General features: G+C 43.0%; 1 protein-coding gene across 25 annotated transcripts in view; it reads left to right on the forward strand.

Annotated features, from left to right (window-relative positions):
• The window catches only part of DST (dystonin), a 520,430-nt gene that overhangs the window by 456,276 nt on the left and 44,175 nt on the right, over positions 1-19,979 (forward strand). For all 25 annotated transcript variants that reach the window (XM_027524344.1, XM_027524350.1, XM_027524347.1 and 22 more), the window contains 9 exons: positions 3,959-4,078; positions 4,248-4,355; positions 6,206-6,424; positions 11,444-11,647; positions 12,835-13,066; positions 13,912-14,138; positions 15,616-15,738; positions 15,862-15,963; positions 17,955-18,056. In XM_027524344.1, coding sequence (XP_027380145.1) covers positions 3,959-4,078; positions 4,248-4,355; positions 6,206-6,424; positions 11,444-11,647; positions 12,835-13,066; positions 13,912-14,138; positions 15,616-15,738; positions 15,862-15,963; positions 17,955-18,056 — 1,437 coding nt within the window. The remainder of the gene's footprint in view (positions 1-3,958; positions 4,079-4,247; positions 4,356-6,205; positions 6,425-11,443; positions 11,648-12,834; positions 13,067-13,911; positions 14,139-15,615; positions 15,739-15,861; positions 15,964-17,954; positions 18,057-19,979) is intronic.

Below are 19,979 nucleotides of genomic sequence, written 5' to 3' on the forward strand. Positions count from 1 at the left end.
CATCCAACTATTTCATCCTCTGTCCTCCCCTTCTCCTGCCTTCAATCTTTCCCAGCATCAGGGTCTTTGCCAACGAGTCGGCTCTTCACATCAAATGGCCAAAGTAGTGGAGCTTCAGCATCAGTCCTTCCAATGAATATTCAGGACCAATTTCCTTTAGGATTGACTGGTTTGATCTCCTTGTAGACCAACAACTCTGAAGAGTCTTCTCCAGCACCACAATTCTAAAGCATCAATTCTTCAGCACTCAGCCTTCTTTATGGTCCAGCTGTCACATCTGTACATGACCACTGGAAAAACCATAGCTTTGACTATATGGACCTTTGTCAGCAAAGTAATGTCTCAGATTTTTAATACACTGACTAGGTTTGTCATAGCTTTTGTTCCAATGAGCAAATGTATTTTCTGGTTTGGTCCCATATTTTAATGATTATCTAATTTTTTTTCTATCTAAACTTGTTGACTAAGAGAAATTAACTTTCAAATAGCTTCAGTATTTATTTACTCATTCATGACCTGGCAAAGGTGAAAACAAGTGGGTACATGATAGGTAGAAAAAAATCTTGATAAATAACAATTCAGTAATAATAAGGCTTTTTTACCTATCTAATGCTGACTCTTTATTTGTGAGATTGGAGCCATTACAGTGACTCATTCGGTACTATCTTATTTGCATCAGCTTATACTGGCGGGTAATTATATGCCCTGTGTTGATGAGGGGAAGGCCAGACTCTGCTTGTGGGAACAGGAATCAGTACATCCAGGACAACTTGGGAGCATAGATCGAAAAGAGAAGACGCGCACAGGACTTGCCAGTGAGAGGTTACCCACAGAGAGGTTTTTTTTGTTTTTTTAATTAACTTGTTTTAAGATCATTGTAGATTCACGTGCAGTTGTGAGATGTAATGCAGAGCCCCCTTGTAATGTTTCTTCAGTTTCCCCAATGGGAGACCATCTTGCAAAATTACGGTCCAGTGTCACAAGCAGGAAGTGGATGCAGAACGTTTCCATCAGGACGCAGGACATGGCCATCACGGAGACCCTCATGCCACCCCGTTACAGCTGCATTTGCCCCTCCTGTCTCTGCCTCCCCCTCGATCCTAGCCAAAATCTGGCCTCCATTTCTACAATTTTATTGCTTTAAGAATGCTTGCGTACCTTTCAGCCACAAGGTATCCCCCATCTCCTCTCCACAGTGACTTGAATTTTAGATCTTTTATTACGGTTCCTTCCTCAGGCCCTGGGCTCTGTTAGTTTTCTCCAGTCTATTCTCTGTCATTCGGGTTGGGTAACTTCTGCCATTCTGTCTTCCATTTCGATGACTCTTTCCTCTATTGTGTTCCTTGGTCTCATCCTCTGAGCTTTTACTGTAGTTGTTATATTTTAAGTTCTAAAATCTCCATTTGGTTCTTCTCGGTGTATTCTGTGTCTTTTACGGATTTTACCTTTTGTTGCCGAGGCCTTCTGATTTCCCCCTCATTTCCACTGCCTGTGAGATCGCTCCTAGTGTGTCTATCACAGCCGCTCTAAGGTCTGTCAGATGCTTCTGAGGTCATCTGGGGACCAGCCCCTGCTCGTGATCTTCAGTTCCGTCTTGATTCCTTGCGGTTCTTGGTGCCCTGTGTCTTGGGGCCTCAGATCGGCCTTCTCCTTTGGTGGGCAATCCCCAGCACCACTCTGGCTGAGACGGTGGGGGTGCCGCCCGGAGGAAGGAGAAGTCCATGGACCCCAGGGAACTTGCGTGACCCCTAAGCTGGGGGCACCCCTCATTGCTTGGTGGGGCTGGGAGCTCCCCGGCACCGTGGGCAAGGGGCCACCTCCCCACTGAGTGCTGTGCAGATCCTGACTGTGACAGGCCTCACCTGACACCCCTGAGGAGAGGAGGAGAGCCTGCCTGAGCCTCCAGGGCTGCAAGTCCAGGCTCTCCATGGGACTGCCCAGCGCTCCCCACTGACCCGGGGGCAGAGGCCTGTGCTCGCCTGGGAAGTGAGAGGACCTGCCCCCTGCTGGGCTGACGTCACCCCAGCAGGGGTTCTGGGCCCGGCCCAGGGGGTAGACCTCTGGGCTCCCCGTTCAGCCCTTGTTGGCAGGAGGGTAGGGAACCCAGGGCTTTGTTCTCTGGTGTTTGGTTGGAGCAGAATGCTTATTGTCTAGACGCTTTCTGTCTTGCAACGCTTCCCCTTTCCTGTACCTTTGACTAGAGAGAGGCTTTCCTGGGGGCCTTGTCTGGCCTCTGGGTACTTCTGGGGGGCAGTTTCTCCAGCATCCCGTCCAGGGTATGGGAGCAAAAGAAAACCAGGGGACTGGCCTCTGTGGTGTTCCTGGGGTCCAAGACTCGTAGCAGTTCTGCTTTCCTGTCTCCCGGATCCTCCTAGTGTGTGTTCTGTATGATGCCCGGGCTCTGAGATGCATCAGTCCTTGGGTGAAAAGCATGTCTTCTCCACCCTCCTGTGAGTCTGCAGAGTGTTGCCTTGTGTCTTAAGAGTATGAGTTATCTTCCAGTTTAGTGTCTTACCTCCACCCTCACCCCCCTCCACTTACTATCCCCCGACCCCAAACTGGGTTTCCAGGTGCTCTTGAAAAATTAGGGGCTTCCCTGGTGGCTCAGATGGTAAAGAATCTGCCTGCAATGCAGGAGACCTGGGTTCAATCCCTGGGAAGATCCCCTGGAGAAGGAAATGGCAACCCACTCCAGTACTCTGACCTGGAGAATTCCATGGACAGGGGAACCTGGCTGCAGTCCATGGGGTTACAAAGAGTCGGACACCACTGAGCTACTGACACTTGAAAAATTGGAGGTTCTGGCAGTACCGGACTTGAAAATCACAATCTCTTTCTCTCACTCTTTCTGCCGAGGTGTTGCTAATTACCATTTATAGTCAGCACTGTGTTGACTGGTACTGCTTCCTGCTATATTTGTTCATGATAACTGGAAGGCATGGGGTGTGTCTGGTACAAAGTATAGAAAGTGTTCATACCCTTTGATTTAGAAGTCACCTTCTAGGAATCAACTCTAAGGGACTACTTAGAGATGCCAACGGAAATTTATTTACATTTATTTACAAGCATATCCATTACTGCATTGTTTGTGTAACATCAGACAAATGCAGAGAACCTAAGTGAAAATATCCAAGGATGCTGGGATACAATTATGGTATTTTAAAAATCACACTTTTGACATGGGAAAGGTTCACCATAAATGAAAAAGAATGAGACCGTTTATACCGTATTATCCCAGCACTTTCTAAGTTTTAACTTCTGAAAGAAAATTCACTGAAATAACAATAGTATTAACTTCAGCCTTTAATTTTCTTCTATGTAGTTTTCTGTACTTTGCAGATTTAGACCACAAATTATTCTTGTGATCAGGAAAAGAAAAATCTCTTAAAATATTTAAGAAGGCTTTTGAAAATGTATTCTGCTGTTATTAAATGAGAGGCAAAATATGATGCATGAGACATTTGGGGTACACTCTGCATACATGGAAAGATATTTTCCACAAGCAGTAAATAAATGGGACTACGTCATTCTTTTTGCTAGGAATTGCGGACTTTGATAGCAGAATGTTACCTGCGTATCACGTTAAAGTGATACAGTGAAGGATGAAGTGATGTAAAGATGGTGTCTAACCGCTCTTATAGCTGCTTAATTTATATAGTATTGTATAGAAAATCTTTATATCACCACCAGGGAGAAGGCAGCAGTGTGAGCGATCCTCACATCATTACCATGTTATGGATTCAGCACATTTTAAGAGGTTGTGTTTAATTTCTCTGTGGAAACTTCTCCTTTCTCTTTATAACATGAGTCACTCTCATGGATCATTTCCGGTTGTCATGAGGAGACAGGCCCAGATTTTCCATTTATGTGATAAGGATATTTGAAAGACATGTAGATAGATATTTCTCTGGCACCAGTTACAGGAACTTGCTGACCTGATTATTTATCTTTTGTTTAGTTTGACCAAGCGGCCGATGCTGAGTTAGCCTGGATTAATGAAACAGAGAAGAAATTGACGTCTCTGGGTGACATCAGGCTTGAGCAAGACCAGACCTCAGCTCAGCTGCAGGTTCAAAAGGTGAAGACACAGGTTTCCAGTCACATCTGTGTGGTTTGTCAGCGTGCTCCGAGGAGATGCACTTGCATGATTGAGTGTGACTTAGTCATTTTAACTGCTTTGCCTTATTGTTTTTGTTTTAATCATATGCTCTCTTTAAAAAAAAAAATCTGTATTTTGGTAAATACAGACGTTCACCATGGAGATTTTGCGACACAAGGACATTATTGATGAGCTTGTTAAATCTGGACATAAAATCATGAGCACGTGCAGCGAAGAGGAAAAGCAGCCTATGAAGGTACAATCTCGTCCATGTGACTAGTGTGAGACCCGTAAGCAGACAGTGTGTGTGGGGCTTTCACTCGGAGCAAAGCTCTTTTCCTTTATCCACAGCTGCTGTTTAAACAGCTAAATCATTAGTTTTAAATAAAACATTTTTCAAGCTTACAGAATAACAGTGAAAAGAATACTCCTTAAGGGAATCACTTTGGGGATAATCTTTTTTAATAGACAGAAAAGCTATTAATGTTTGAATCCTTGAGTAACTGGGACCCATTAAGCATCCAATTAATGTTTGCTGTATTATCATTGCTATTATCAGAGTAAATTGTTATTCTATACGTCAACTGTTGTTTATAGGTTTCAGGAACATTGGGTCCTCTGGAGTCGAAACAAAACCTGAAATACATAGTTCTCTCTAGCTTAAACCCATTCTGTATAAAGTTACAGTAATCCATATAGAAAAAAAGGAGTGGAGTCATTAAGGAAGTATTCAGTTTATGTAGTTTTAATGATCTTTACATTGGTGGGAAAGCAGCCTCAAATAAAAATGTTTAGTTCAATTCATATTCAGACCTCTGAGCAGCATAAAGAAATTAATGCTTCTCATAGGAAAATAGCCCATGGCAGAAAAACATATTTGTTATACAAATGTCTATGCCTGAGATCCCATTGAAAAGATGGTGCATTGCTTTTAAGGCATACCATACGCAAGTAATAGAATGCACAGTGTGTGGTGATATTTTTTCTCTTTTATTTAAATACTCCACAGTGGCACTTGGTTTTAATATAATCTTTATTATTTTTGCAAAAAATCTTATGTGGAAAATATAGATGATCATGAAAGAATCTCTGTGTTATTCTGTGGTTTATTAGGTTATGGTTGTGCTCTGTCTTTTGCTATTGGATTATAGTGAATTTATACCATAAACAAGATCACTGTGACCACCCGATCAAATCAGTGTACAGCATAATATTCTACTTTGCTTCTCAGTCTATGTAATTAATTTTCCTGACTAGGAGTCCCTTTTAGAATTTCAATTTTGAAAGACAGTCCTTGTATTTTAACAGAAAGCAGTGTTCGTGTTGGACTTGCCAGGTAGCTCAGTGTTAAAGAATCCACCTGCCAGTGCAAGAGACTTGGGTTTGACCCTTAGGTCAGATAGATCCCCTGGAGGAGGAAACGGCAACCCACTCCAGTATTCTTGTCTGGAACATCCCATGGACAGCGAAGCCTGGCAGGCTACAGCCCATGGGGTCACAAGAGTCAGACGTGACTGAGCGACTGAGCGTGGACTTGCCGTCCGTGTTGCCAGACCCTTCTCTCACATAGAAGACCTGGAAGAAATTGTGTTTGGGAAGCTCAGTCTCTTAGTCAGAACAACTTGAAGCTTTTTATTTATTTGGGGGGTGGTTTGTTACCTAATATTTTTTGAGAAGTCCTCCATGTTATCAAGCCCCCTGATTTTTGATGACTGCATAGAAATTCATGAGTATAGGAACATATACTCGTTTTTTACCGTAATCTCCAGTTGGTGTACTTTTAAAACTTTTAACACATTTTTGCTATTTTATACATGAAATTTTTTTTATTGTAGTAAAAGCATAGCATTTGCATATAGCATTTTCAGCCTTGAAAAGGAGGGACTTCCTGCCTTATGCAACAACATAGCAAGGCCTTTCTTTTAAGATGAGCTTCTCTACATAGACACTAACTAGCCGCTGTTGATCAGTCATTTACCATGCATTTATTCATTGAGTGCTTACTCTGTTCCAGGTAAATAGTGCTGATCAAGCACTCTGGAGTGTATATATGTGTCCCTTGGTTTGCCTGACTGGATAAACACATTTTTTCATCTGATTTTCTAGAAAAAACTGGACACAGTGCTGAAGAACTATGACGCCATCTGCCAGGTAAACTCGGAGAGGTACCTGCAGCTGGAGCGGGCCCAGTCCCTAGTGAGCCAGTTCTGGGAGACGTACGAGGAGCTCTGGCCATGGCTGACGGACACGCAGAAGGCCATCGCTCAGCTGCCCGCCCCTGCCCTGGAGTACGAGACCCTGAGGCAGCAGCAGGAGGAGCACCGGGTGAGCTCAGGACCCGGGCGGACGCGGGGGTCCCGGGGAAGGAACCACAGCTGTCAGGGGGCTTCTGGTTCAGACGCCTTCTGAGGTGGGGAAGTGTCCGCCGTGCAGGGTCCGGTTTGCACGGTCTGCTCACCTCTGAGCCCCACCCAGCTGTCCTGGTCTGTGGCGGGAAGACTCATACGGGCAGACACCCTGTGCACGTCACGTGACACCGTCACAGCTCTTAGCACAGGAGTGGTGGCTCAGTGACAGAGAACCTGCCTGCCAGGGCAGGAGACACAAGAGACTCAGGTGCAGTCCTTGGGTCAGGAAGACCCGGAAGTAAGAAATGGCAACCCGCTCCAGTATTCCTGCCTTTAAAATTCCATGGACTGAGGAGCCTGGCGGGCTGCAGTCCATGAACGAGGTCACAAAGAGTTGGACACAAGTGAGCGTGCACGCTCTACGCCATACTAGTACATGCAGTGCACGCCGAGTGCGCAGTGAGACCCTCTCTCAGAGCGTCAGGGAAGTAAGCTTTCGAGTCCTTTCAGTTGATCAGGTCGAATTGCTTTCAGTGTACCCTAATTTGACTAAGTTTTATACTTCATAGTGATGGGAGCCATCTGAATTAAGCAGAAGAAATATGTGGAAGCAGCCTCACACAGACAAGGCTGTTGAGCTTGGAGAAAATAGACGCTGTAACAAATGTGGCAACATTGTCATGAAATTCTGTGAAAAGCGAAAAACTGCTGAAGTTTAAAGACCAGTTGTCCCCCCCCCCCTTTTTTTAACCTTTTGTACATAGAAATCTTTTGAAGTTCTCTGCTCCTATAAGTTTACATGAGCAAATGAGAGAGTATTTTTCTATATACAAATAAACCCTATTTTAGACATATAAAAAGGCATCATGAAGCCCTCGTTTCTGCAGTCACAGAAATGTTGATTAGCTTAAAATTTTGCGAGGATTTGAGTGAGAAGATTCGAGACTGTTGGAAGAAAGTCTAGAATTCTTATTACTTATGATCTTGTGAACCTTAGTTGCTCTCCTAGATCTGTATAAGATGTACTCCGAAACTACTACTACTATTCCAAGTCATCGAGTGTGTGCACGTGTATAAAGTTTAACTCGGTATATTACATCATCGTTTCAAGTAACGTGCTTATTGGTCTTATTGTTTACTCTTTAAATGTATTGGCATTGGAAAGGATCTTTTAAGTATTTGTTTAGAGGACACTTTAGTGCACAAAATGGAAACTTTATGGCATTCTATCTAAATTGTTCAGTGGGAGAAAGACTTATAAACTATGTATAATTAATTTTAGTAGAAAGGTTATATTTGGCAGAAACCCTCATGCCTAGCCACAGAATGATTTTTAAGATAAAATATTTCAAAAAAATATATTTCATGGATCTCTTCTACTCTGAGGTGAGATTTGAGTAGCTGTTTTTCAGCATAACATCAAATAGGTTGAAAAGAATCGTTACTGAATGGAAAATTTTAAAATTGAGTTAATTTTCCTTTTTGGCATAATCTTTCAGTTCTCGAAACAAATATAAGATTTGTATGGAGAAAGAGGATTTCAAAACTTCGTAGCCAAATCTTCAAATTGTTCAAACTAAATTGTTCAGAATATTTTCAGCATTCTTCTGCAACTTCATAGCGTCCACTTCACTGTCCTGGGGAACATCTTTTCATTCATTCTAGCCAGGGATGAAAAATGGCCCTGAGAGCCATGTTATAAATAAGCGGTAGTTACCTTGAAGTCACATTAAGTATCTCCCGCATGAGTGGGCTCTGAGGATGGTTGCCAAGAATCATTTTGTTATGTATAAAGCAAAAGACCTCTCCTGCCAAGCCTTTTCTCCACGCACACACCTACCAAGCAGCTGTCCTGTGGTTGTTTGCTTGTCTGTCATGGAGTAGTCTTCAGAAAGGCTCACTGACAACTTCTCGGGAAAGGTGTTTGCTACACAGGTGGGGCTTCCCTGATAGCTCAGTTGGTAAAGAATCCACCTGCAAGGCAGGAGACCCTGGTTCAATTCTTGGGTTGGAAAGATCCACTGGAGAAGGGATAGGCTACCCGTTCTGGTGTTCTTGGGCTTCCCTTGGGATCAGCTGGTAAAGAATCAGCCTGCAATATGGGAGACCTGAATTCCATCCCTGGGTTGGGAAGATCCCCTGGACAAGGGAAAGGTTACCCACTCCAGTATTCTGGCCTGGAGAATTCCATAGACTGTATAGTCCATGGGGTCAGTTGCAGAGAATCGGACATGACTGAGCGACTTGCACTGCACAGGTGACAGCCACTTAGAGTCCAGGCTACTCAAGAGCTCTCAACAGAGATCCCTCACTTTACTGAGAGTCCCTTGATACTCATAGTATGAACTCCTTTTTCAAACATGCCCGCTGGGATGTTGAAGCCAGAACTTGGGTGACATGTTTCTTCTCCATGAGATTGTATAGTAGCTGATCTTACCATCATCACCTCCGTTCTATAAAACAGGATGAATTTATCAAATAATGTAGAACAAAATGAGGAAATCGCTGCCTGGACTGCCCAGGGGCTGTGCCTAGCACGCTAGACTGATTAGACCTTCCTTCTTTTTTTTATTTTTAAAGCTGATTTTTTTCTTATTTTGCTCTTTTCCAAAAGAATTTTGAGACCACCTTCAGAAAAACTTCAAAAATAGAGATATTGCACTGGGGTTTATTCATGATGTACTGAACAGTTTTCTCAACCACTTCGTAAAGAATTTGCATGACTGATTTTAGTAGCCACTTTTAAAAAAATTATTTATTTTTAATTGAAAGATAGTTGCTTTACAATATTGTGTTGGTTTCTGCCATACATCAGCATGAATCAGCCATAGGTATGCACATGTCCCCTCCCTCTGAAGCCTCTCTTTCACCTCCCACTCCGTCCTATTCCTCGAAGTTGTCACAGAGCCCCAAGTTGAGTTCTTGAGTCATGCGGCAAATTCCCACTGGCGCTCTGTTTACATGTGATAGTGTATACCTTTCCATGCCAGTCTCTCCATTCGTCCCACTCTCTCCTTTCCCCAAACCCCCTGTGTCCGTAAGTCTGTTCTCTAGGTCTGTTTCTTCACTGCTGCTGCTGCTGCTAAGTTGCTTCAGTTGTGTCCGACTCTGTGCAGCCCCATAGATGGCAGCCCACCAGGCTCCCCTGTCCCTGGGATTCTCCAGGCAAGAACACTGGAGTGGGTTGCCATTTCCTTCTCCAATGCATGAAAGTGAAAAGTGAAAGTGAAGTCGCTCAGTCGTGTCTGACTCTTCTCGACCCCATGGACTGTAGCCCACCAGGCTCCTCTGTCCATGGGATTCCTGCTGCCCTGCAGATAGGTTCATCAGTACCATCTTTCTAGATTCCTCAGTTCAGTTCAGTTCAGTCACTCAGTCGTGTCCGACTCTTTGCCACCCCATGAATCGCAGCACGCCAGGCCTCTCTGTCCATCACCAGCTCCCGGAGTTCACCCAGACTCACGTCCATCGAGTCAGTGATGCCGTCTAGCCATCTCATCCTCTGTCGTCCCCTTCTCCTCCTGCCCCCAATCCCTCCCAGCATCAGAGTCTTTTCCAATGAGTCAACTCTTCGCATAAGGTGGCCAAAGTACTGGAGTTTCAGATTTAGCATATATATGCGTTAATATGCGATATTTGTTTTTCTCTTTCTGACTTACTTCACTGTGTATAATAGACTCTGGGTTCATCCACCTCATTAGCACTGACTCAGATGCATTCCTTAGTGGCCACTTTTAAAATAAAAGTCCATGCGTGTGGCCATCCTGGTGATTCTGCTCAATGAGTGATGGAAATTAAAATATTTGCAGAGAAAGATCGTTTTCCTCTAGACTGTCTTTCCTGAGTGTAATTTCTCTCAGAGGAGCTTTCACCAGGGGCTGGATAGCAGCTTGGAGGCACACCTTCTGGTGAGGATGAGAAGCTGCTGGTTGGGGAAACTCAGGAATAACGAAGAGAAACGGGGCACCTCAGTGCCGCAGGAGGCCAGCCCTGGAGAAGGCTGTGGACAGTCACAGGAGGCCCTGGACTCTGGAGAGAGTCACGATCCCCAGTGGAGCCATCTCCCCAGAAGGAATGGGGCTCCACCTGGATTCCACCTCCCTCATTAGTATCGCTACCATCATATTTCTTGATTAGATGGTATTATGCAGAATACTCAAATGTCACATGTTTTCTCTTAAGTACACCTTACAGTTAATACTCGGTATACAGCTGTGTATTTGATAGATGGGTTGATTACCCTTGTGGCCATGAACATTTAAAAATAAGTGCCAATAGATTTGTTTATATACGTGAGTATCACACAGATCACATATATACATAGAATAGACTGACAGATACATAATGTAATATATATGGACACTTTTTTGTTGGTTTACATACAGTATAATGACAATGCCTTGTGCCTTGTATTATGTATAATATATATATAATATATATGCCATATATCCATTCTCTTCCATATAATATAATGAAAGTGCCTCACTTATCTGTCGTATTTTCTCTCAGCATCATGTCCACCTTCTACTGAGCTTCTTTTCCTTTCTTCTTCTCCCTCCCTCTCCCTTCCATCCTAACTTCTAAATAATTTTCATATGTATCACGAATGTGCAAAAAGGAATACTGAGAATTACAGCTTGGTCTCTGTAGGTTGGGGCATAGTGAGTTCATAATCCTTGTATGTAAGAGGACCCTCGGCTAATACTCTTGTTAGAACGTACTGCTCTTAGTAGAAAAGTCGTAATGAATTGGGAGTAGGTGCTTCACTCATCCAGAAGTTTCGCATGTGCCCTGAGAGGGACTTGACACGACCAGACTGTTGTTTAATCTTTGTGTCAGGGGCATCTCTTCCTGGCAGAGGGCTGCTGGTTCAGAGCCTTGTGATGGGAGGGTGTGTGTTTGGAGTTCTGTGCCAGCTGGATGCACTGAGGATGTTGACAGCTGTGTGGTGGAGGTGCGCCTCTGAGATACTGAAATGCTGTTTGCTTTGTTGTAGCAACTGCGAGAGTTGATAGCTGAACACAAGCCTCATATAGATAAGATGAACAAAACTGGGCCACAGTTATTGGAGCTGAGCCCGAGGGAAGGCTTTTCTATCCAAGAGAAGTACGTGGCTGCGGACACCCTCTACAGTCAGATTAAAGAAGATGTCAGAAAGAGAGCTGTGGCCCTGGATGAAGCCATTTCTCAGTCAACTCAGGTGAGGCTTTGCACCCCGAGTGTGACGGGCTCTCCCACAGCAGTGCTTGGGAGGATGGTCTCCAGGTCTCCTAATTCAACTCCAGCTGAAATTGTTTCATTGCATTAACTCTTGAGTATGGATATTTTAGTCTCAGAGGTGATACCTGCCTGCATCCAGTCCTTACATTTCTCTGCCTGCTTGTATATAAGTAAGGCATAATTTTCAGTGACTTAAGAAATATGCAGTTGTCCAGACATCTAAATAAGTGTCCATCTAGAGTGGAATTCTGTGTTTGCCATTGGAAGAGATAAAAGAAAGTGTGATTATCATTTTTAATAAATCACTCCCAAGATAGCAATAAGATGACTATGAAGGATAGGCTGAAGAAGAAGAAAGAAAAGTTGAAAAAAATTATTTTGAAAATATCTTTCTCAAGAAGTCTATTTGTAGTACCTGCAGATTTTCCATTTTGAAGGCTTGGTGTTTATTTTTAGATACACTGGTCCATTTCCTGTAATCCTGGCTGACAGTTCATTTAATGTTGAGGATTGTGTGAAATCTATTAATATAAATGAACAAGTGTTTATAACTTTGCTTCATTGTCTGTGCAAATTTAAAATTCTTTCATGGATCTCATTATGGGTTTGACCATGAATTAAATGCAAGCTTCCATCACATCTTTTGTTTTGTTTCGTTTTGTTTTTTTTAACATTTTTTAGTTCAGGACACTTGTAAATTAAGAAATCCCTTTCATCTCATCAAACCTGCCCATGAATTTCTCAGTAAAAATGTAACTTTTTGAGGATGCCAAAATAATCAGTAAAGTGAATGAAACTATCAGTGTTGATAGACACCCAGATTATTGAACTATTTTTTGAAATTATTGTTATTTTGATTGCAGTAATATGCAGCAGTCGTCAGATGCTGCCGTCAGGTGGCCCAATTGTATATTAACAGACACTATTTCTAGTGAATTTATTTCCAAGCAGCAGTCCTGTGCCCATAGCAGTGTGACTCAAAGAGGCGTACATAAGCTGTGATTCTAGGAATAGGTTCCCTCACCAGCTGGATGGAGCTCTCTTTGGATGTGTTCCCAGCGGAGCCAAGGTTTGGTTCCCGGCCGTGATCTTAAGCAGGAGTTTGGTCGCTTGAATCCCACCTGTGGTGTCTTTCCCCTGTAAGCGGCCCCTGTGCTTGACCTGCAGTTCCATGACAAGATCGACCAGATCCTGGAGAGCCTGGAGCGTGTGGTGGAGCGGCTGCGGCAGCCGCCGTCCATCTCGGCGGAGGTGGAGAAGATCAGGGAGCAGGTCAGCGAGAACAAGAATGTGGCGGTGGACATGGAGAAGCTGCAGCCTCTGTACGAGACCCTCAGACAGCGGGGCGAGGAGATGATCGCGCGGTCCCAGGGCACGGACAAGGACATATCTGCCAAAGGTGAGCTCTTTGGTGAAGGACCTCTGAATGTTACTCTTAGAATGATTGTGGGTGTCCCCTGACAGCCCAGTTGCATATCAACACACTGGAGTTTAGGAAAAAAGTATCTCACAGGTGGGGCTTGTTTGGGGTGGAAGGGCTGTGCACACCAGTCTCTGGTTACTGTCTTCCTGTGTCTGTGAAATCAGTCCAGTAAATACAGCGCGCATCATGATGCGAAACCATGTGGTCTCCAGGCCCTTTAAATCAGGTGATTCAAGCATAATGCTAATTAAAGACCAAACCTAGGGATAGTGTGTCCTCGTTACTGACTGCATTAACTAATGTAACGGGTACCCAATCCCACAGCCACAGAAATGGCCACCAGGGTCCTAAGCTGACACCTTCAAGGTCTGGCCTGGGGTTGAAAGGAAGAGCTTGTGCACAGGTCAATGGAAATTCATGGTAAGGGAATGCTAGAAGGGAACTCAAAATACGTGTCCTACTTCGTTACATTCCAGGGATTGCATGGACATCTCTATTCTTGATTTGGAGAGCATAAAGAATAGACTAAACCTCTTTTGGAAGTAAGGCCAGCCTCGGTGAACTCAGGTCTCCCCTGAGCTCCGGTGCCTCTGAGCATTGTCCTGTGTCAGGAGGACTTGGTTCATAAGGAACAGGACACCCTCATGAACTGCATTTGTCTGGAAAGGCCACTGGGCCCAGGGATACCCACTAGATGGGCTCAACCCACATTTGGCCCAGGTTTAGACCCTTGGCAGACAGAATTGTGATTCCTGTGTGAGCTAGAAAGTTGTGCTTTTTTGATAAGGAAGTGTGTCTTCTCGATACTCTTCTGCTCGTAGCTGTTCAGGATAAGCTCGACCAGATGGTGTTCATCTGGGAGAACATCCACGTGCTGGTGGAGGAGCGGGAGGCCAAGCTGCTGGACGTGATGGAGCTGGCGGAGAAGTTCTGGTGTGATCACCTGTCCCTGGTGGTCACCACGAAAGACACGCAGGACTTCATCCGCGACCTGGAGGACCCGGGCATCGACCCCTCCGTGGTGAAGCAGCAGCAGGAAGCAGCAGAGGTGAGCCGAGTCTCCCTTAAAGTTAAGAGAACAAGGCGTAGCGGCGTGAATGCTGGGTTCCTTTAGTGTAAATATTTGGAATTATGCTGTTAAGACTGATACTTGACTCTGAAAGTGGAATGCACAGGATGTAGTACGGGAAAGAGTCCCCCCTCAGGTTTCCCTTGGAGAATGTGTATTTAGAAAGTTTCTCTCCATCCCCACTGCTTCTGCCTCACTGCTGGGCCTTGTCATGTCCTTTTTGTCTACAAAAGGAATCTGAGAGGCAGCCCCACCTGCAGTCTCTCTCCCTCCAGCCTCTAAGCTTACTGCCCATTGTCCTCTAGACCCGCTCTTGCTATCCTGCGGCTTCAGAAGCCCTTGGAGGATTGCATCCATTACCCAGTATCCAGGTCACCTGGAACATGGGATCAGCCCTTTCCACCCCAGCCTAGCCCAGGCCTATGTTTCCAAAGCCACCTTTTTCTCCTCTCCTTTCCCCAGCTCCTTCTCCAAAGCAGCTTTGTTCTTTCTAGCATCTGCATTTTGCACATTTTGTTTCCTCGCCCTGGGATGCCTCTCCTGACACGCCTCTGGTGAATCTCACTCAGACTCCGAGGCTCGGGTGGATTGTCACCCTCCACCCTCTCATATACTCAGCTGAGTCAGTCTGTTCCCATAGCACTCCCCTCACTCCCAAGACTGCAGAGGGTGACTTCCTGTTGGCGGTACCTCTGTCTTTCCTGATGGACTTGGAGCCCCTTCTCCCTGTGTCTCCGATGCCTGGTGTGGGGCTTGGTTCATCCGTGGTCAATAAATGCATCTTGAATGAATAAATGTAGTTAACCAAGAAAATGAAAGAAAAGATAGATTAGTGCATATACTTTTTTTTAAAAAACAAGTATTTGTTTTATTTTTTAATTATTTATTTTAACTGGAGGATAGTTGCTTTACGATATTGTGATGGTTTTGCCATACAGCAACATGAATTGGCATTTCCGTCATAGGTTTTGTTTTGTTTTTGTACTTTACGTGTCCTAGGATAAAACTGAAAATCCAGAGTTAGATTATTCTACACCTGGTAACTAAGCAAATACATTAATTTGTGTGACGTCTTTAAGGTTATATTATACTTGTGTCTGTTTTAAGTGTGTATTGCCAAACTCATTGGTTTAAAAGACAAAACATATTTTCATGCTTTTCAGTACTGTTGATATTTTTTTAAAAAAACTTATTCTGTTATGTGTTACATGGAATTATTTCCTAAATATTGTCTTTATAATAAACACTTGACATTTGTTCCTTCAAAGGACACTTGTTCTTGGTTTTTCTATTGTTGAAAAAATTTAGTGCAGAAACTTAGAAAACAGGTGGAAAGAGAATAAAAATTGATTCTTATCCCGTTTCCTAGAGACAACTGCCATCAATGTCTGTGTGCATTTTTTTGGTTTCACTGTGGTTTGGCTTAAAATACTAAGGCTGCCATTTCTTATTCTAGGTCATAAGGGAGGAGATAGATGGATTGCAGGAAGAGCTGGACATGGTTATTAACCTCGGTTCTGAACTCATTGCTGCGTGTGGGGAGCCTGACAAGCCCATTGTCAAAAAAAGTATAGACGAGGTACAGCCCCCATTTCTAGCTCATCAGATGGTTTTTAAAAGGATTTTGCTAATTAAAGCATGTTTGATAGTAGTTGAAAATTTACCATATGACACTGAAAGAGTTCTGATATTTACATTGTAGCTAAATTCAGCATGGGATTCTCTCAACAAAGCTTGGAAAGATCGGGTAGACAGACTTGAGGAGGCGATGCAGACTGCCGTTCAGTACCAGGATGGACTGCAGGTAAGGCTTACAGCGTGTGCTGGAGGGGAGGGTTCAGATTAAACGATGCTCACAAATTCACGCGTTGGTATTGCCCCGTAGCTGCAGGTGTGATACCGTCAACTCACCTGCTTCGATTCGTGCTGTGTCTTTTCAAAGAGATTTCTGACACTGGAGATACATACAGATTTATAGACGCCCCTTTACACACATTCAGTGAAATTTACTTTGGAAAAAAAAATATTTTAACTTTTTAAGGTGAAAGTCACAGTATTTTTCATAAATGTCTCAACCCCAGACAGTGAAGTGGAGCTGAATCTGAGTTCTGTCCTGGAGTTGAGTGGAGTCAGATGAAAGGGGTAAACACTGTCTAAAAATATCACCAAGTGTGTGTAGCTCAAGTCAGACATAAAGAAATGTGATTTGAAGCCAGTGTTCCTGGTGAACTAAAATAGATTTCTATTTTATTAGGTCATAATCAGTCATGTAAAAAGTGTTTTCTTCTTTTCTGTGTATATAATCCCTTTTAATGGTTGTTTTTCACATCCCTCACAGATTCTCATTCAGTTCACTAACCAGTTTTTTAGTTTATTCTTTACATTAAAAATTCTCCTATCAGTTGAAGCCAACTCAGGGATCTTTCTCTCCCTATTTTCCTTAACGTTGTTCCATTTCCTGACAAGGCTTCAGCCTTCATCCAACCATATGGAAAAGGCCTCTCTAAGTATTTCCATAACACCAAGAGAATATTATTTGCAAAGCTCAGATGAGGACATCTTTTCCCTTTGACTAGGCCACTTCATTTCTAAATTTACAAAAATAAATATCACAATCCTGGCTTTATGCCAGCTGAGAAGTATTTTGAACCTTGTAAATATATTTTAAAAAATTCACCACAAGGGACACCTTATTATCATTCTCCTGCCTTTCTTTTTAAACCAGTGTGATCATTTATTGGTTGGGTATCAGCAGCCAGTAACCTGTCAGGCTCCAGCTCTGTCTGCGTGGCCAGCGGGTGATTCGCACATCTGTTTGGCGGGTCCCTGGGACTGTGTCCTCTCCCTGGGCTGGAGATGGCAATGCCATCAATAGCCCCGGGGGGTCAAGGTCCCAGCTGGACACTGAGACTACTCTCATCACTACTGATAGAAAAACAAGGCCCTTCAGAGGTCCCGCTGGTCCTGGGTCGGTAGCCTCACCTTGGGGATGAAGGGCAGTGAGGCACTGAACTGTATGTAGCTCAGTGTCCAAAGCTGAAGACACTCCCTCCAGAGGTTTCAGAGCTTGATTGTTAAGTAAAACACAGTTTGTTTCCCAAATTGTTGCTTAACCTCTCAGGGCTTGTTCCAAAGTTTTTTCCCCCTGAGTGTATGTCCTGGCAACTTCATTAAGTGGCACAATAATTTTGTATATTCAGTACCTGAAGAAAAAGTAAGTAGAGCCTTTTTAGAATATTTATATTGCATAAAAAGAATAAGAATTATAGGAGATTTTGCAGGTTTTTTGCAGTTAATAATGCTGGTCTTAATCATTATATGTGTAGGATTTTAATGCTAATCTAAATAATACATAAGAGTTTACTTGAGACAAATTGTTTCAAGTGCCTAGCAGTCAACTTCTTGATTATTTGAATCAACAGGATGGGTTTGAATCTTTTTCTTTCAGTATATTTATGCAGTCTGCCTTTTAGGCAGACATAAAAGAGGACAGAATTTTATTCTGTGTGGTAACTTTATAAAACTTTTTTTCAAATAGACTTTTCTTAAGTTCTGGATATTCTAAGATTCTGTTCGAGGTAGAATTCCTTCTTCAAATTTGGATACAAAAATGGAGATTTCATCTATTTCATATCTGGAATAATTGTTCCAGTATATTACCACTTACTTTTTTTTTTATAAAACAGGCTCATTGCTTAATATATAGATTTATGATTATACTTCTCTCTCACAGTTGAGATGGTGTAGTAGCTTCAAATATACTGTTATAATAATGTGACCTTGTGTGTTTTTCAGGCATTATTTGACTGGGTAGATATCGCAGGTGGCAAATTGGCTTCCATGTCTCCAATTGGAACGGATCTTGAAACCGTCAAGCAGCAGATTGAGGAGCTAAAGGTATGGTAAGGGCTGAGAAATCCACCAGGCACGTTGCGTTCTTAGGTTCTTGATTCATGGGACGCTTTGTGCAGATTTTTCTATGTTACATAATTGAAGTGCTTTATTTTGATTATATAACTGGTTTACTATAGTGCCTGCACCTAATAAGCTGTGTATAAGTGCTCATTCAATAAAGGATACAAAATACTAGTAGTATTTCTTACCAAAGCAATACTGGTTTATTATAGAAAAATTCGAAAATGCAGATAAGCAGACTAAAATGTTATATACCAAGTGGCAGGCACTCTTAAATTTTGATTTATAGCCTTACAGATGTCCTCATGTTGAGAGTAGGATAAGGTATGCGTGTGTGTGTGTGTGTTTTACATATTACCTATGTATACTATACTGTTGGGCTTTCCTGGTGGCTCAGACTGTAAAGAATCTGCCTGCAGTGCTGGAGACCTCGGTTTGATCCCTGGGTCAGGACCATCCACTGGAGAAAGGAATGGCTACCCACTCCGGTATTCTTGCCTGCAAATTCCCATGGACAGAAGAGCCTGGCATGGCAGGCAACAGTCAGAAAGAGTCGCACACGACTGAGCAACTAACACTTTCACACACTATACTGTAAAGATTTTAGAACTGAATTATTTCGTACCATGCTGTAGTCACTGATACATACACTGGCTTCCCCGATGGCTTAGCGGGTAAAGAATCCGCCTGCAATGCAGGAGACACAGGTTCGATCCGTGGGTCAGGAAGATCCCCTGGAGAAGGAAGTGGCAATGACCACCAGTATTCTTGCCTGGAGAATTCCATGGACAGAGGGGCCTGGCGGGTGGGCTACAGTCCATGGGTTCACAAAGAGTTTGACACAACTGAGGGAGTGTGTGCGTGCACACACACACACACACACACACGCATATACAGCAACGCTTCTGTTTTCTTCCTTGTTCAGAATAATTCAGTTAGTCTCATAGGCGGAAGGAGGATCCTGTGAGTGGATGGGATCACAGTGTTTCCCCAAATGTTTGTTCTGTAGATATTTGTTGTTTCCCATCTGCTTTCCTTTGTAATCTTTTTTCCTTTGTGGCTCTTGATCTCCAGCTGTGAAAATGGCTGGGCCATTTCCTCCACTGATGCTCCTTTATCAAAGTAGGGGCAGCATTTCCTCCCGAGGTTTAAGTCTTCCTCTGCAGAGGCATCGTGCCCCTTTCCATCAGTGCTACTACATTTTCACATAAAGTTACTATCTGGCTTTAGAAATGTAGCGTTTTCCTCTCTGAGTGTGATATAGAATATTTTGGTTAGAAAAAAAATTGTTTCTTTTTGAGAACTTTACTCTTACCATCATTATTAGATTGTGATTTTTTTTTTTCACTCTGTCTGCTCCTGTAGTAAACACATGATATCCTTTATATACAATTACAGATGTGCAGGGTTTGTGCATTTTACATATGTCTCAGTGGTTTGCATATAGCAGACTAGGTGGAGTGGTTGCCTTGGAATCAGGTATCTGAAATTGCACTCCCTTTAATCCACTTACCAGCCAAATGGTGTTATCTAACTGCTCTCAATTCTGTGTCCCCAGCTTAGTTGAGGATAAAGTGAATTTCTTTAGAAGTTTATTGAGAACACCTTGACTCTAGCAAATGTTCACTGTGCTTTTGTTTTTAATTATTATTTTAATTTGCTTGAAAAAAAGGAAGCGACTGCTTAGCTCATTAATCATTTACTCTTTAATTATTTACTATTAGAGATTAAACTCAATACTTTATGAAAGGACAGTTTCCTATTACAAGTAACCCCTGGCTAACTTGTATTAGTTGGCAAAGCTAGGATGATTACATACATGTCATTAAACACCAGGAGAGAGGAATGTTATTCTGAGTCATCACTGATTGAGCCATAGGATAAATAAATATTAATAAGCACAGC

The sequence above is a fragment of the Bos indicus x Bos taurus genome, chromosome 23 (genome assembly GCF_003369695.1).
Source record: "Bos indicus x Bos taurus breed Angus x Brahman F1 hybrid chromosome 23, Bos_hybrid_MaternalHap_v2.0, whole genome shotgun sequence".
NCBI classification, from domain to species: domain Eukaryota; kingdom Metazoa; phylum Chordata; class Mammalia; order Artiodactyla; family Bovidae; genus Bos; species Bos indicus x Bos taurus.